An 18,512-nucleotide genomic window follows, 5' to 3' on the forward strand; every position below is an offset into this window, starting at 1 on the left:
AATGGTGAAATTTTCGTCCCACACATAAAAAACCTTAAAATGTTACAATGGAGTTATAAAAGCACTGTCATATTGTTAAACCATCGCTTTATTTTCACACGTCTACATGGTCGCATGAGGTCACTGAGCTATTCCCACCCAGTTACACTTATGGTAAGTGCTGCTAAATGACACCCCACTCACATCAAGAAACAAACACAACGAGTCATTTCCAGAGTCGGTGTAAACACAATGACATGGCCAAAGTCTCATTCAGGCACTTACATGTTCTCTATGATCTGGCATGAAAGACCAAACACACACTTTTGGAGGTTGTTTATAGGTGATAAATGGTGGCTGCTTTATGGTGTTGAGTTACGTAAAAATCTAAGGTGACTCACAGTTTTTTGTATATATTGTATAAAGAAGATTTATGTGTTTAATTCTTCTAAGAATAACCAGGGTGAAGTTATGTGTTGATGAATCTTTGGCTGTTAACACCACAGCTAAACTGCAATATTAACCCTAGCCCAGTTCAGTCCAATTTTACATTCAAAAACAAGCTGGAGGCAAAAAGCGGCTTGAAGTAAGAAAAACGTTCCTGAAATTTTAACAAAATAGACATTTATGATACTAATGGTACTTCATATTTTACTTCAGCATACTTCATATTTTTTACGTGGATTATAAACTAAACACAAGAATTACTTTCTCAGAAAAAAAGATTCATTGGATAATTCAGGGTTCTTAGCTTCCAAGAAAGGGTTTATGTAAAATCCTTCCTGATACCTAAGCACACCATTGCAGGATTGGATGTCATGGCAGTGAAGCAGGATCCGCAGCCTGTGGCTTGATCCTGTGACCAGGTTAATATCTGAAAGTTTTGGGTGTTCCCAGGCATCTTCCCACGTGCTCAAAGAAAAATATCACGTCAGGTGGATTTTGCCCCAGGTGCCCAGACAAGTGTGAAATTTCTAAACAATTTGTTGCTTACATACAAATTAAGGGTGAGAGAAAAACAAGTTCCTTGTTCTTCTTCAAACTGTTGTTTAATTGTGTAAGTATACACACCTTTGGAGAACATCTATATCTATACATCTATACACCTCATGTATGCAACATGGATGACAGGGGAAGAAATAGGTATCTTTTACTGTTTGGTGGGATTTTGGTCCATGTCATTTGTTGGTTCGCTTGGGCAGCTGTACAAACTGGAGTGTGTAGCCAAAAAAGGCAATTTATTCATAGCTATCAGAAAAGGGAAACATACTTCTGACAAAAGTAGCTTGTATTTAAACTCCTTTAACTTTTTGCCTTCAGTCATATTGTATAAATTTGCTGACTTGATTAATTCACCCTTTTATCTTCACTGGGTGAAATGTCTTTGTTTTCATGGTTTTCATTGTACATTTCATTGTACTGGGAGACCTCAGTCAGTCCGGATCGGGAACAGCATCTCAAGCACCACCACACTGAGCACTGGACCTCTCAGGGCTGCGTGCTAGGCCCACTGCAGTTCACCTTGCTGACTCCCAACTGTGCAGCAATGCACAGATCGAACCATATCATCAAGTTCGCCGATGACACGACTGTGGTGGGTCTCATCAGCAAAAACGTCGAGTCAGCATACAGAGAGGAGGTGCAACAGCTAACTGCCTGGTGTAGAGCCAACAACCTGTCTCTGAATGTTGACAAAACTAAAAAGATTGAAGTTGGATGTATTTTATTTATGTTCATAAAACCAGTGGTGTTAACTTTCAGTCTGCTGTAGAATAAACATTACAACAGTGTTCAGTAAATACCTTGCAATATACTGTGTATACTCAATTCAATTCAATTTTTTTATTAGTGCTTTTAGCAATGAACACTGTTAAAATTGCAAAATAGCTTTATATATATATATATATATATATATATATATATATATATATATATATATATATATATATATATATATATATATATATACATATATATATATACATACATTTAGCAATAATGGTGGCAGGAAAAATTCTCAAAGAAGCTATGAGGAAGAAATCTTAAGAGGAACCAGACTCAAAAAGGAACCCATATTCATCTGGGTAGTGGACAGTGCAATTATTAAAAAAAAGGACCATGGTACCCCAAACAACGACTAACTACTTGGTCATATTATTCCAAGTACGTCTATGCTGAAAGAATTGCTTTGCCTGGGCTTCTTTCTCTTTTTTCTCCTGAAGGTAATGCATTAGAGGAGAAAAGAACAACAAACAGACTAATTTGGAGAGAAAATGTTCTTTTCAAGATAATAAGGCATGCACAGTAGGGAAGTGAAAGGTTCATCTACTTAGACATTATGAAATAATCAATATGAAACTCTTTATTGCTGGAACATTGAGGAACATTTACACATAAGTGTAGCCACAGAAATAATGAGAAGAGTGCTATAAATAAAATAGATAGACAGACAGACAGATAGTTAGTTAGTTAGATAGATAGATAGATAGATAGATAGATAGATAGATAGATAGATAGATAGATAGATAGATAGAATTAGATATATAGATATAGAGAATTCTTATCTTTTGCTCTTATGGTCAGTAAAATATTCTCTTCAACAATATCAACCATGCATTATTTATTTTTAGTCACTAAATGTGTCATGTGAGTCAGTACAATCGCTCGTGCTTCACAACATGGTATGAAAAGAGGAGCACAAAAAACTTTAACATGGTTTCTAATGCAGACAGTTTCCCCTCCAAACTGCTTTAATTTAATCACCAGAGGAAGAGCAGATAAAAGAGCTTAGCTGGATGTTACACAAACACTAGGGTGTGGTGGCCTTGGTACACCTTGACCTCGGGGAGACCGAGTATAAAGGAATTGCACACTGACCTTAATAAGGTCCGGATGGAAAGTATGAGGGAGGCATGGGAAGAGAAGTGTATGGTTCATTGGTAGCACGGGTGGATCAGAGGGAACGTGTTGTGAGACGGGAATGCTTGACGTCACTTGCGCTGGCCTCCAGCTCCTTGATTATTTACAGCTGACAGTCCCCCTCCTCCTCATCTCAGCATGTCCTCTTCTAGTCTCCTTGCAAACATTCATTCCATGAAGCACAGAGACAAGGCAGCTTATGAGGACAGCAACTCATAAATAAACAATTTAATGGGGTTTGGATAATGTGCTTTGATATGGTCTGGAGAATCATTAATCACACAGAGTGTTAGAAAGATTTGGTCCTGATCATTTCTATCTCAATCATGTCTGTTGAAGGTTATGCTGTATCTGTTGCATTCTGCTTCAGAAAAAATTAATGCTTGCAGACGTTTGAAGCACACGTCCAGGGTTTGATTTCTGCTGATAGCCTGATGTCCCATACATCGTGTACAATTTATGTGTAAAAAAAATCTGAGTATCTTACTCATAATATTTGAATAGAACATTTATTTTTTTTCTTATTAGCACAAAGTTGTATGGCTACAACTGTGCACAGAGAATGGCATTATGCATTACTGAAAGTAGTTTCTAGTATATCTTCCTAAGTGTACAGTATGAGAAGGTTTATTATTTGTGATTTTCACATGCTAGCTAGTAGTGGATTAAACTGGATTTCTTAGATAATGTTAAGATTAGCTCTTAACTCTTTGGTGTTTATGTGGTAAAAGCGTACACTCCCACTCCATCTTAAAAAAGCATATTGCACTTTTTCTGCCTCAACTAGCTTCCTATATAAGCAAATGCAGATACAATCAATGATTCATGCATCCAATGCATTTTGCAGTAGGAGAGATATAAAGCAATGTTTGCACTGTATTATATTTTTCATGTCTGAAATTATATTTTGGCTCTCTAGAACTATGTTTATGAACACTTTAAGGCATTAATGACTATTATATTATATTCTTAAAGAAACTTTAATCTATGTTAAACAAAAATATTACTCATGAAATGTAATTAAAGATGTTAATATTTAAGAAATGTCTTTAAATAGCATCCATGCGGGTCATCCCCCAAACTGCTTCCGCAAAGTTGGAAGCACACAATGGTGTAACCATTAGGCCATGACTTCCCAAAACAAATGGCTGTCAAAAAGAAAAGGAATACAAATGCACTGCAATTTGTGAGTGTAAAGTTGGAAGTACACAATGGTCTAGAGTGTCTTTGTACGGTGTAGCATTACACTTTCCCTTCACTGGGATGACATAAAACCTGTCCCAGCATAACAAAGCGGCCTCCTACCACCGTGTTAAGTGTAAGAACTTGAGTGTGCTTTCCTGACCTCACCATCATGAGTTAAAATGGTGAAAACTAGTAAAAATGAACTTGTGACAAAACTGAATGCCTAAGCACTTTAGGTCTGTTCCCAATATCACAGTACTATTATGTCTAAATTAAGGATGAAATTGGTTTTAATGTATTTAAGCTTGCTTGTGGTAGACGTCCAAATTTCCTCCTGAATCAGACCTGACTTCTTTGACACAGCTTTGATTGTGAATTACATTTATAAGCCTATTACAGTTTGTTCACTGACAAACTTTTTGTTTTTGTAAACAAAACATTTCAGTCATTAGCATTAGGCAGAAGGTAGGATATGTGGTTTAAACGGTGCCAAAACTTTTGGAGTTTGTTGTTCTGCATTTTACATTTCGAGCACTGTTTATTTTAGTCAATATTTTGTTTATTAATGAAATTATAAACGTGTCTCTATCCAAGATGTGGTATAAAGCTCTTTTAATTTGGCGGGATTTCTGTCCCAGACCACTGCAGAACAGGGTTGAAGTTGCGCCTGCGCAGTTGCACAGCGGAACCAAGCCTAAAATCCAAAATGGCCGGTGCAGAGGGAGACGATTCGCTGTATCCTATTGCTGTTTTAATCGACGAATTAAGGAACGAAGATGTCCAAGTATGAGAAATATTTATGTAACATTGTCTAACAACGCCTATGGCTTAATTTAGCTTCTAAAATAGTTTTTTTAATTGTGAATCTGTGACTAATGTTTGCTAGCTAACGCTGCTAGTAGCATTTCTGCTAAGGTAGCATTCAAATGACTAGCGTCTGTTTGATGGTTTTTCTTGAATATTATAAAAAGTGCCATGGTCCTAAACTGTGGAATATCGTTGACTCACTGCGCTGGTCACTAATTAGATATATTTGGAGTTTGTTTTTGTTGTGTTTTTTCGTTTTGTGGCCAGATGATTAACCATTTATCAAGCTAGCTAGTCAGCCTGCTTATTATGTTTTCCTGGGAGCGCTATGCTAAGATGCTAGCCGGTTATTCAGCTGCTATGTAGCTCATCTGCTACACCGTTCTAAAGCAATGTTAATTAGCCAACGTTCCAGCATCTTGATATCCTAGCGTCAATGATGGAGTTGAATACTTTTATGCTATTAATGAAGTAATATTTCAGCCAATATACCTTTCCTTGTTTTTCACCACCGCTTATACTTCCACCTGGCGATTTAAATCGAGATTAGAGATTAGGAATACAAAATATTTTTTTTGTATAAGCAATAGGCATTGTTAGTTCTGGAGAGTACAAGGAATAATAATCAAGGAAAGTGATAATCCATTCATTTTCAGTAAGAGCTTTAGTGGATCCAGAGGAATCCGAGGAACAACCTGGATCACAGGACACACAATTCACACACGTTTACCTGTGGCACAACTCAGGAAGTGCAGTTCATTAGCTGATCAATTTAGGTGTGCTGCACGCAGGGAAAGCACAAAAATGTGTACTACAGGCATGCTCCAGCACCACGGTTGGGAACCTATGACCTGTGCTGCATACGAGACTTCTGGGATTTTTCAAACCTTTGTCCATACGAAGTCAAAACTAAATATGGTCATACTTTGAGTCTCTTATTTTTGTTTACAAAATCTGGAATTAAAGAGTTGTGATGGTTTGTGCTTAAATTATTTTTGACATGGAGGTGAAAATTTGCTGTTTACAATACTGAAAACTACCCCCCAAAAAAATCAATATGATGAAACATCACCCATTTACATTATTTGGAAGATGCCATTATCCAGAGTGACTTGTCTTTTTGTTTAACTGAGCAATTGAGGGTGAAGTGCATTGCTCAGGTGCCCAGCCATAGCAGCTTGGAGGAATTGGGGCTTCAAACTCATGACCTTCCATTCGGTTGTCCAACACCTCACCTACTAGGCTCCCATACACATATATTTAGTCATTTGTAATATAAAACAGAACTCAAAACTGTATAAAAATCTTAAATCGTGACATTATTTCTTGATCATATTGTTCATTCTGGGTGTTACCATGTAGAAATAACATCACCACTTGGAGAAGTCAAAGCTCTGAATTTCTGGGTAGGAATTATGGGTTGGAGAGCTGTTTAGACAGCTCTTACCTGCTGGGAAGTCACAGTTCCCACTTGGTCATGAACACAGCGTTATGGTCAGTTTATTGTACCCTAGCGGGAAAAACAGTAACCCGAGTAAAGGATTGATTCAGGTAAACCAAGGCACCTGTACCCCTTTTTTGCTACCTATATTAAGCCTCTGGATATGGGCTGATGGATATCAAAGATTTCCTTACATGTGGACATAAAGAAAACTCTCTAAAAGCTTCATTTGCATTATGAGGTGAAACAACAGAGATTGTCTTATTTCCTTGTCCAAGATCTGGTGTGTGTAAGATCCCATACAGTTATTATTGTTATAGATCAGAAGATCTCAAATCTGACCCTTCTTTAAAGGACAGGTTTCCCCAATCCATCACTTTTTCATGGCAATGTTTTCACAGCACAGCCACATTCGCTTCAACTCGTAAACGGTTGTTAACCCACCAGTTTCTGAGTTGAGATCTAGATTAGTGTTTGAAATGAATGCTATAAATGGGAGGGACTCCCAAACTCCCTTATTGGGGTGGGTGGATTGGTGTGGGAGGCGTTTGTTTACTAATTGCGGAGGAGGGGGTGCTCTTGCATCAAGGTTAAGAGGTGCAGTTTGACGTTTTTTAATTATTTTTAATAGATCAAACGAGAATAAATGTTATCCTCTTGCAAGTCAATAATGATTCAAAATTTCCTTTTATTAATATGAACATTAAGGAAATAGAAGATAATGATAGGCTATATATCCTTTGTCATTAAGTTTTTTCTGGTTTCTGAGTTAAATCCCCATTCTTTTATCTGCAGTTGCGCTTGAACAGCATCAAAAAGCTGTCGACTATTGCATTGGCCCTGGGTGTTGAGAGGACACGCACAGAGCTCCTGCCCTTCCTGACTGGTATGCCATTTTGGTCTCTATTACATACATAATGTAAATTCTAGGATCTTAGTTTAGTAATTATCGGTGCCTGATGTGCTAATGCAGTCTTCTGTTTTCATGTAGACACCATTTATGATGAGGATGAGGTGCTACTTGCCCTGGCTGAGCAGCTGGGGAACTTCACCATGCTGGTCGGTGGGCCAGAGTATGTGCACTGCCTCCTGGTAAGATTTTTAAATACAGAAACTGAAAATAAAAAAAGATGAATGTAAAGGTTTTTTTTTTCTCTCACTTTATTTATATAGCAAATTTAAAACAGCCATAGGACTGACCAGTGCTGTACAGTAAGTGTTAGTAAAAATACACAGAAAAAAAATGATACAAAAAAATGATACTAAAATAAGAGATAATGATAATTAAACAATATAATTCACACTAAAACAAGCAATAATAAGAACAATTAAAGAACAATAAGAAGAATTAAAATGAAAGGGAAAACTATGGACATGCCAAAGAAAACAGATATGTTTTTGAATGTAAACGTTTTAGGATGCAGAAGTAATAAACAGTTTACATTCTTTGTTTAAACCTCTTTTGTTTATCTTATAAGCCACTAGAACTTAATGATTTATTTCAATTCGTAAGCAGAAGAACAGTATATCCTCCTGTCAGGCAGAATGCATCTTTAATTCAGCACACCGCTCTTTCTTCCACAGCCACCTCTAGAGAGCCTGGCCACTGTGGAGGAGACTGTGGTTCGAGATAAAGCCGTGGAGTCACTGCGCAAAATCTCTCAGGAGCACTCCCCTGTAGACTTGGAGGTGCACTTTGAGCCCCTAGTGAAACGACTGGCTAGCGGTGACTGGTTCACATCCCGCACCTCTGCCTGTGGCCTGTTCAGTGTCTGCTACCCACGTGTCTCCAGCACTGTCAAGGCCGAGATCCGCCAGTGAGCATATCTTGTTTTTAGTTATTGCATTTGTACATAGTTAACTTATGCTATATTTGAGGTTTAGTATACAGTAAAGGTGTGCTGAAGTATTGCGGTTGTTTCTGTAGGTACTTTCGTACCCTTTGCTCAGATGATACCCCCATGGTGAGACGTGCTGCTGCTTCCAAACTGGGCGAGTTTGCCAAGGTGCTGGAGCTGGATTATGTAAAGAGTGACATCATCCCACTTTTTACAGCACTGGCTTCCGACGAGCAGGTAAACACACATGCTCACACACTTGAGTAAAAATAATCAAAATAAAAATTTTGCATTATTAATAAGAATTGTTCTCTAGTCAGTTTCTTATTTTCAGTTATGATTTCTGCAGTGTCTTAGTGCCAATAACATAATCATCCATGAACCCCTGCTTTATGCACATAAGGTATTTACAGGTACTTAAGATGCGTTTTACAGTGTTCTTTGCTATGTTTTAGGACTCTGTGCGTCTTCTAGCAGTCGAAGCTTGCGTCAGCATTGCTACCCTGCTGCCTCAGGAAGACCTGGAGGGTCTTGTGATGCCCACACTGCGCCAGGCTGCTGAGGATAAGTCATGGAGGGTGCGCTACATGGTGGCAGACAAGTTCTCTGAGGTAGGCTTTTATAACATTTACATTTGCAGCATTTGGCAGGCGCCCTTATCCAGAGTGACTTAATTCTTTGTCATTTTGTACAACTGAGCAATTGAAGGCTAAGGGCCTGGCTCAGGGGCCCAGCAGTGACCGATTGGTGGGCCTGGGATTTGAAATCTCAACCTTCTAACACATTAACCACTAGGCTACCAGATCCACACAGTGCTGAAATGTTTCTTATGATCTTCTAGATAGTTGTCAAAGTAGCTTATTAGTAGGGATTATTTTATTAAGAAGCTGTCCCAGCATATTTGGTGTACACCTTTTGAGGAAATTAAAAAAACATCACTCCTGCATGCTCTTCAGAATCCCACACACTAGAACCAGTGACTAGATGGTGTCATGTAATCAAAAAGTCTGCATGCTACCAAAGTCTTAGTGGAGGGAAATGAAATGGATTATTAGTTTACTAAAAAACAAACAAAGTAAAATATGCTTGTTTTGTCTATAAAAACTGAAAGGGAAATAGCATTTTCTGTGTTTCTGTATCAGGACATCAGAAGTGCACAGTATTATCTGCTGTGTCTCATCTTTTAATATAATCTTTGTCAACATTTCTTTAGCGATTTATTCCGTGTTCATGTTTGAGTTGCTTTATTTAAGCTCAGATATATACATGGCTACAGATAAGTGTATTGATCGCAAAAGTGTATTGATCAAAAATGTAACATTGTGGACATGTTCATTTTGCATCCATTTAAATTTATGAAATAATAGATTCTGGTTTATTTTGTTTGTATGTTTAAGTTGCAAAAAGCAGTGGGTCCAGAAATCACCAAGAACGATTTGGTCCCAGCATTTCAGAGTTTACTGAAAGATTGTGAGGCAGAGGTGCGGGCTGCAGCTGCAAATAAAGTGAAAGGTAAGCAAGGCTGTTCCCTATTGCCAAATAGTTCAACAAGAAGCAGAAGTAATATGGGTGATACCAGGTTTGGCATGCATTTCCATCTTTTATGTTTTTCCCCTCCTTGTACACAGAATTCTGTGAAAATTTGCCAGAAGACAGCCGAGAGAATATCATCATGAATCACGTCCTGCCTTGTGTCAAGGTAAACTGTTTTTAATGCTTATTTCATCATTATCAGGTGGGCAGCATGATGTAAGCTTTTAAACATCGAAGCCTATAAACTAAACTGCAGGAGGTCACTGCATGTGCATGCATGCAAAAAAAACAAACAGGGTTATGTAAGGCTAAGTCCCTTGTACAAGTCCAGTGATTTTTGTAGTTCATGCAGGGTTACTGTTTTAACTTTATTACGTTTTCACATCTGACTAGAGATGGAAATGTAATAACCCAAGTCAGCTCGATATCAGTCTTCAGGTACCCTGGAGTTTACGGGCAGCAGGGGTCACTGTTGATACCTAATAGTTTGATATTCCCGAATAGCTTGATAATCTCGCTGTATAATCTCCCAGTTGCTGCAGCTTAGCCTTACATCCTCATTTTGGAATAAGCTTTTTCGTAGAGTCTTGAAACCTTTAGTTCAGCGGCAGTGTTCCTGTATTCCTCAGCCCTGTGCTGGGATAGTATTTGTTGCCTATGTTTAGGTAGTTGGAATTTGACTGCCTCTGCACCTTGAAGTGATGAAAGCCTGACGTGTGCTTTGGTTTGGTGTGCGTCATGAAAAAATAATCAGTTTATTTATAGCTGCTCAGGTTACTGGGTTTACCGAAGCTTATAAAATACCAATCAGGGCACATTTATACTTCCATCCAGCAGCTTTCCATGATTTTTCAGTAAACACTCGGTTGCAGGTTTCTTGAATTGTGACAAGCATCCATTGCTGTATGGTGTAAAAAATGTAACTTCGTTCTGTAAATCACCAACTCTGCATTACGAAAAAAAAACTGCCATTAAAATGTAAGCTTTAGACTGGATACTGTAATCTATACATCGGTCCATCATTTGGACATTAAGTTATGGCCAAGGACTAGATAAATTCTTAAACAAATGGGGTTGACATTTACTTTTTACATTTATACCACTTTGAATAGAAGAATGGTGGATGGATTGATGAGCTACTTGTGCTGAATAATAGGAGCAGAAGCATTAACTTTTATTTACTTATTTTATTTATTTATTTAATTCTGGAAACATGAGACCATGTTGTTGCTCACATTTAGACTCGAGTCTCACCTGCTTGATGTTTTGATTATCTATTCGCTTGCTTGCTCTCTTTCCAGTTCTAAACATTTTCCCGCTCAGCTTGTCAACAAACTCGATAAGCAGTCAGCTGTAGCCCTGTGCAGCTCAGTGAAACATGACCTAGAGTCTCTGCTTTGAACCCCTGATTGTTTTACCATCACGTCTTGTGCCATCTCTGCCAACCCTTAGTATTGTTGTGATTTGTAATTAAAAGGTTATGTAGAGATGTGCTCTTCAGCACAAGGTAATCACCATGTCTCTGATTCGAAGCACTTGAGAATGAATTGGATAATTTGTTTTCCCCTCATCTCTCTCCTCACGCTTGTCCGACAGGAGCTGGTGTCAGACACAAATCAGCATGTGAAGTCTGCCCTGGCCTCTGTCATCATGGGGCTCTCCACTATCCTGGGCAAGGACAACACCGTGGAGCATCTGCTGCCTCTTTTCCTGGCCCAGCTGAAGGACGAGGTAGCACACTGGGCCCCTGCCCACCCTCTCTCTCTCTTCTGCACACATTACAAGCACGTGCAGGTTCTGTTTTCTCCCATAAGTCTTTTTATTTGGTAATTTAACAGTAATTAAAGTTTGTGTGATGACATACCAAGATAATAAACATAGCCGATATTTAGTGAAAGTATTAAAGAAGACTGATTCATTGCTTGGAAAATAGTCATGACCATTTTTATTGCAACTATTTGACTAGTATTAGTATTAATTGATCATTAAAAAAATAGCATGACCGATGTCTGGAAATGAGAAGACTTTTATAGATGAAGGGGCTGGTGAATTGCACGGTATGGACGGTTTCAGTTGTGAAAGTCACCACCAGACTTAGAAAGCAGGTTAATAAACAGGTCTGTTTGAAGATCACTGTTCTCATCCCTCAAGCTCCTGACTGACTTACCTGTAATCACCACATGACTCTTGAATGATGTTTACAAAAAGCATCACATGTTGGAGAGTATCAGTCAGACATTTTCTGGTCAACAGTTTCATTTTTCCTTCTGTTTGAAACCGCCTCAGCCTTTGACCCTGTTGTAAATTTGATCGCCTGCCAAAGTCAAAACATTTAGATGAGGTTCTTTCCAGAAGCCTGCCTCCTGTGTTTGTGTTTTCCTCTGCTTTATTGGCTTACTCTTGAAAGTCAAACATTTGCTTTCAAAATGTTTAGACCTGGAGTCCACAAATTCTGTCCTTCAGCATGTTTCCATTGGCTGCTTATGTCCAACCTCGTGTTTGGCAAACTAGAGTGATGTCTGGGTTTGAGTCACTCATCACAGTATCGCATTTGGTAGCAAGTCATGTGAGGTCTGGCAAATGTATGAGACCTGCCACAAAATCTGGAGTTGAGTCCTCATGTAACCTTTTAAAAAATATATTAAAGCCTTTTTTTTTTTTATTGTTTTGTTTAACGAACTGCACACATTTCGTCATTTTGGCCGAATAGAGGAATTTTTTAAGCTCCTACATGAAAGAAGTATGTTTAGTTGTGTCTTGTAATATGCCAACGATACTTCATGATTAAATTTGTGGTTTGCTGCCATATTTATATCTGGGCCTTAAAAAATGTTATGAGCCCTGCAGAGAGGTTTTCTTTTTTTAATTTTAAAATAAAGATTTGTGTATTGTTAGTCTCGCATACAGGATTTTTGTTTATCAGGATACCAAACAGTTTGAATCAGACAAAGTAAGACGTTTTTTTTGCGTGCAGTGTCCCGAAGTGCGTCTGAACATCATCTCCAACCTGGACTGTGTGAACGAGGTGATAGGCATTCGCCAGCTTTCCCAGTCTCTGCTGCCTGCTATTGTGGAATTAGCTGAAGATGCCAAATGGAGGGTGCGTCTGGCCATCATTGAGTACATGCCACTGCTAGCCGGCCAGTTGGTGAGTTCATCCCACCCTTCACACCTATGCTGCAAAGTAAAATTGAATACATGCCAGAATTGTTTTAAAAAAAATGTTAGTTGTTTCTCATTCCAGCTTGATTTCTGTCTGGATTTTTCCTGCTAAAATGTTTTGTTTCCTGATTAGAGAAACCGATTTGGATCATTAGTGCTTATTTCAATCCCTCTTTCAAGTTGTGCCCAAGCAGTAGTTTATGTGGATCATGAGCTGAACATCACTGATGGGACAAACACAGACCTTTCCTGAAAATGTTTAGTTTTTCAGCCTGCACTTCCTCAAAAAAGTCTTTTAATCATGGTGATAAGAGTTGTTTTGTTACACAGAAGCAACATATCTTTAGCTTTGTGTTGTATCTAACATATTTGCTATTTCTTTTTAGGCATTTTAATTTTCTCTGATAAAGCTGGAATGATTACAGTAGAAAGTTGCATAACTTTCTGATGTAACACCCCCCCCCCCCCCCCCCCCCCCCCCCTTATTCCATTATTTACATAGGGAGTGGAGTTCTTTGATGAGAAGCTGAATTCTCTGTGCATGGCGTGGCTGGTAGACCATGGTAAGTCTGCTAGCACTGCATTGTGCTAAAAGGCTCAGTTCTCTGTGTGTGTTAAATGTGAGAAGCTGCATTGTATGAGCAGAGGAATTTTGTACCTTATACAGTTTTTCAGTGGATAACCATGTAGGTTTATCTAGTCCTGAGAGTCTCTCCATCTGGTGTCGTCAGAAACTTGCGCTCTAACCAAAGCCCTTCATTTTACTGTTTGGTGCTGGACTTGCATTGATGTAAAGTTTCATAATTTTGAAATGTTTGTGTGTGGTCAGTTTATTGTAAGAATAATGTACTACATTTATAGCCCCTAGGTAGACACATTTCTCGCACACTATCATACTCTGCACATTGCTGATTGGATTAGGAAAGAGAGCTGCTGTTTATTCTGCCTGTCTCTCGTCCCTCCCCCCGCCCACCCCCTGCTCCCGCCAAAAAGAGGAGTAAGAGGGAGACGTGCTTCTCGGCAGCTTTCACTCTTTGTGCTCTGAGAGGTCTGATAAGAATCCGGCAGCACCCAGGAAATGGCAGATAGTGCTGCCTTTTTCCTCCGTCTCTCTCAAAATGTGTGCTCTGCCTCCTTCAACTTTTTTCTTGGACGATTGTTAATTTTACCCAATTTGTAAATTGACGATTGTAAATAAACCAATGTTTTGGTTTTTGTTTGTATTTCTCTTTTCTTGTTTCCCTCGTCTCCGACACTGCCCCGTACACCTCATACTAACCACTTTCCTGCCTGCTGTGTGGTCGGCCCACAGGAAAAGCCACCGCTCAGTATGTAGGTCAGCTCGCTGGCCTGGCTTGGCTCCTCTGCTTTAGTAGCTTTGAAGAGCTGCGCTGGCTCCATCACAAGCGCTTTCACAGCGTAGATGTGAATCAAGGTCAAGTCTGGGTCTGACCTTGATTCATACACTCTTCCTTTTTTCCCCCAACTTAAATTATTTCTGGTCAAAGTTGTTTATAACTTGCCGCACACTAGAGTTAATGGTTTACTGCTTTGGTTTAAACTTTTGTTTAAGGTCATGTTAATGGATTGATACTCATGCTGCTTTAGCGTTGTATACATCACACTCATGTGTCTGACTGAGTGGACTGGTCTAAACATTTTTTTCAGATGTATTTTGCTTGTATCTGTAAAACAGCCAGTTTTCTATGGGCATGCAGACAGGACCAGATGGGTTACATCACAGGAATGTTCGTGTCTGTCAGTCTCAGTAGGCCAGACCTCTTGCATAAGCGCAGCAGACTGGGCCACAGTTTTCTGCTTGTTCTCATAACAGTTAAAGTCACACTACATCTCATGTATGTGTTTTTGTTTTAAAAATTCTCAGTTTATGCTATCCGGGAGGCAGCCACTTGTAACCTCATGAAGCTGGTGGAGAAGTTTGGAGCAGAATGGGCTCAGAACACCATCGTGCCCAAAGTGCTTGGCATGGCTAACGACCCCAACTACCTGCACAGGATGACCACGCTCTTCTGCATCAATGTGAGTTAATGTGTCATGTGGGCCGATGTTTATGAAGAGGGCTTTTAATTTTGAATCCCCTCCTCCTTGTATATGTTTTCAGCTCTTTAGGTTTAATCATGTCCCAATGCTTGCTTTTAATATTTTTGTAATTAGAATGATCTAAATACAATAATCTACACTATATATTGCCAGATGTTTATAGACACCTGACCCCATACCTCACCTCATACCCATATGTCCTTATTAATCATAATTAATGTTCTAATAACCTGAGCTGTCCTGGGAAGACTTTCCTGTAGATTCTGAAGCATGGCTTTTGAGAGTTTTTTCTCATTCAGCCATAGGAGCTTTAGTGAGATCAGGCACTGATGTCAGGTCAGTTTGTCCCACGGTGTTCAATGGGGTTGATGTTAGGGCACCGTGCCGACCACTTGAGTTCTACTTCAACCGTAACACACACAACTTTGTCACAGTGTGTTGGCTTACTCGTTTTTATGGAACCGGATTACAAGAATAAACACAGATGAATCTAGGTTTATTATAAGTCTTAACTATTAAGAACTTATTAGCTTTTTAAAGTCATGGCGTTTGCCTTCATGCCAGTTGGAGCTGTGCAAATGTGAAACATTTTAAGACCTGAATGTTGTAAACCTTTCAGGGTACAAGACTGAGATGAGAGACCTGATTTTGTTTAAACACCTTTTTCCGTATTTGTTTGCCTTCTAGGCCCTTTGTGAGGCCTGTGGGCAGGAGATCACCACCAAACATATGCTACCCATTGTCTTAAAGATGTCCAATGACCAAGTTGCCAACGTGCGCTTTAACGTGGCCAAATGCCTACAGAAAATCGGACCAGTTGTAGACAACAAGTAAGTTGGTTGTAAATCTGCCTGCCTCTCTACATCCTTTCCTTTGAAAGAAGTCTCACACACCACTTTGTTTCTCAGCTCCCTGCAAACGGAGGTGAAGCCAGTTTTAGAGAAGCTCGCCACAGACCAAGATATGGACGTGAAATACTTTGCTCAGGAAGCTATAAGTGGTACGTGTCCTGTATTGCTCTCCTAGAGAAAGACTACTTATCACTGTTTTCCCCTTTCATTCACCTCAATTCTCTCTGCTTTTCTTCACAGTTCTTGCCTTGGCCTGAACATCTCTCCTTGGGTTTACCAGATCAACCACAACAAAGCAAGACTACTTGCATTCTATTTATTGGTGATTTTTGAATGGTTGTGTACTAAAGTCTGTGTAGCTCGTATTTACTCTCCATGGTATTGACTGATCAAAGGGTGCACCCATGCTCGTGCTGTAAATTTCTGCTTCAACCACAGTGACACTGGAGTTAGGTAATGCATGATGGGATAGTGTGTTGTCCTGCACCACATGTCCGTGTTCTCCTCGCTCTCTCTATCTCACTCATTAAACACCATTGAGCTGAGCTGGGTGTGGCGAGAGCCAGGAAAACTCCTAAAGTGTGCAGAGAAGAAGGACTTAAGGACCAGGATTAGGTAACATTTATGAAAGCATTTAGCACAGGAACACAGTTTGTGTTTTCAGGAACATGGTCAATAACTGGAAAAATCCCTTAACCACTTATTGACCATTTTTAAGACTAAAATCGTCTCTTATGCGCTTTAGTAAAGTAATTATCCATAAGTAAAATCCTCCCAACTACCTCTGTCTTCTTTTAAGAGCCGTTTCTTAGCTAAAATTCGGAACACGTCCACGTTAAAGCCCTGCTTTTCGCAGACCGAAGCTCATGCAGTCAATGTGAAATGTTTTTCTTTTGGTAGAGCTCTCAGCATGTGGTGCTTCGCTATTCAACACGGGACCATTGCATTGTGTAATTTCTCCTGTAACAGATGTCGCCCTTGCGTTAGTTTATCTGGTTTCATTTGCATTTGTTTTGTTTTTGGGTCCTTTTTCCAGTCCTCTGGGTCTTATATGTGCCAATGATAGTTAGGAATGCATTTAGATTTTTAAGAGGTTGTATGTTTAGGTGTAAAAAAAAAAAAAAATTTCTTTCAGTGGAAACGTGTGACTTTGTTTGTGTAATGAAAAAAATGACCTGTATAGCAGTGGGCATGTGTTTAAGATGATTAAGTACCGATGATCAGCAATATGTGAGGGGAAAACAAACACTGTCCAACATCCGCCATGCTTCTTAATAAGCAGGTCATGACAATATCTTGTACTCAACCTCTGGAAGGCTGATGAATTCTTTTAAAGGGGACAGAGGGAAAGGATGTATTATTTTTACCATTATAAACGGCTATAGCATCAGATCCTGAGTAAACCTTTTGTTCATGTTCAGTATCATGAGTACCCCTTTTTAAACTACTTTACTGTACTTTTGGAACCAAATAAATTGAATAAACACAGGTTCTGCTCTTCATGTCATATGGAGTGTATTCAAGTCTTTGCATATGTACACACACTTAAACTTTAAGCTCTTGGCATCCTTTGTGCCAATGATTTGATATTCTGTGTGCGTTAAAAATGGATGGTTAGTCAGTCTTCGATTTGCAGATGCTGTTATAGTGCGTGATATCTTTTCTCTATCAGATTTTTATTACTGCTTTGACGGGTTGCTTTCAGCGAGTTGCCTAATCAACCAATCTGATTTCTGCTCTTCTTTTCAGTGATAATTCTTACATGATCCCAATTGCCAGGGATTGTATACACTAACTTTCACATGCAGGTGAGAAGTCTTAGACTGGGTAGTGTAGAAAGATAGTGTGTGTGTGTGTGTGTGAGGGACACATCAGCAATCTGGCCTTCTGCTTCCTGTCAGCATGAGATGGGCCACCGTGGCCGATTGTTTTCAGATGTTACTGTCTGCTTCAGCATTACGCAATCACAGCTGCGCTGAGAGGGAATCAGAGATACAAATCTACATCCGTTAGCAAACAGGGGAAAAATGCTATTTAATTTGCTGCTTGAATGCAGATTTCAGTCTCCTGCTTGTGGTACATACTAATTTACATAACTTTTATACCATAAATGGTTGTATAGCTGAGAAAAAAAAAACTACACACTAGTAAATATTTAGCAATTTCCAAAGGTGTTCTAATCAGAGTTGGAAAGTTGCATTGAAGTCTTTATGCATTATTTTCTAATGAACAGTAATAAAGTCTAATAAAGCAAGATTATTTCTGTTTTTAAACGAAGCTAAATTTTGTAAATGGTAATCCATTTAAGGACGTACTGTATTTACTCTGGTGACCTTGGCAAGCATCACAGCCGCTTCAAGAGTAGTAAAGTGTAATGAAAAAAGTGGCAAACTGCTGTTGTGTAAGAGAAATACAGCACTGGGACATCCTGCTTGATTTTACATTGTTTTTACACATTAAAATGTATGATTCGATCCGTCATGTATATAGAATTGTCTTACTTGACAGTAATTTGATATTTTCTGGACTCAATGTTAGCTCTGTTAGGAATTGTCTCTTTTTGCTGCTCACAGTATGATAAATGGCAGAACGATTTATTTATTTAAGCTTCTCTCTCCTTCCTGTCATTAATCTGACTGCTCTCTGTACCCATTCCACTGCTTCCCTGCTAACCTCTTTCCAAAGCATATGTATTTCCTAAGCATGCAAGTGCCACCTCCTGTCTATACGAAGACT

General features: G+C 39.1%; 1 protein-coding gene across 1 annotated transcript; it reads left to right on the forward strand.

Annotated features, from left to right (window-relative positions):
* The first annotated feature begins 4,708 nt into the window (after positions 1-4,708).
* Positions 4,709-17,283, forward strand: ppp2r1bb (protein phosphatase 2, regulatory subunit A, beta b). The gene is made up of 15 exons (XM_027173974.2): positions 4,709-4,867; positions 7,127-7,217; positions 7,323-7,423; positions 7,916-8,148; positions 8,259-8,406; positions 8,625-8,780; positions 9,567-9,681; positions 9,798-9,868; positions 11,299-11,433; positions 12,677-12,850; positions 13,367-13,427; positions 14,750-14,904; positions 15,613-15,755; positions 15,834-15,925; positions 16,017-17,283. Exons 1-15 carry the CDS (start codon positions 4,790-4,792, stop codon positions 16,031-16,033), a joined length of 1,770 nt encoding a protein of 589 aa, XP_027029775.1. The 5' UTR covers positions 4,709-4,789; the 3' UTR covers positions 16,034-17,283.
* Positions 17,284-18,512: the final 1,229 nt, after the last annotated feature.

This window comes from Tachysurus fulvidraco, chromosome 11 (genome assembly GCF_022655615.1).
Source record: "Tachysurus fulvidraco isolate hzauxx_2018 chromosome 11, HZAU_PFXX_2.0, whole genome shotgun sequence".
NCBI classification, from domain to species: domain Eukaryota; kingdom Metazoa; phylum Chordata; class Actinopteri; order Siluriformes; family Bagridae; genus Tachysurus; species Tachysurus fulvidraco.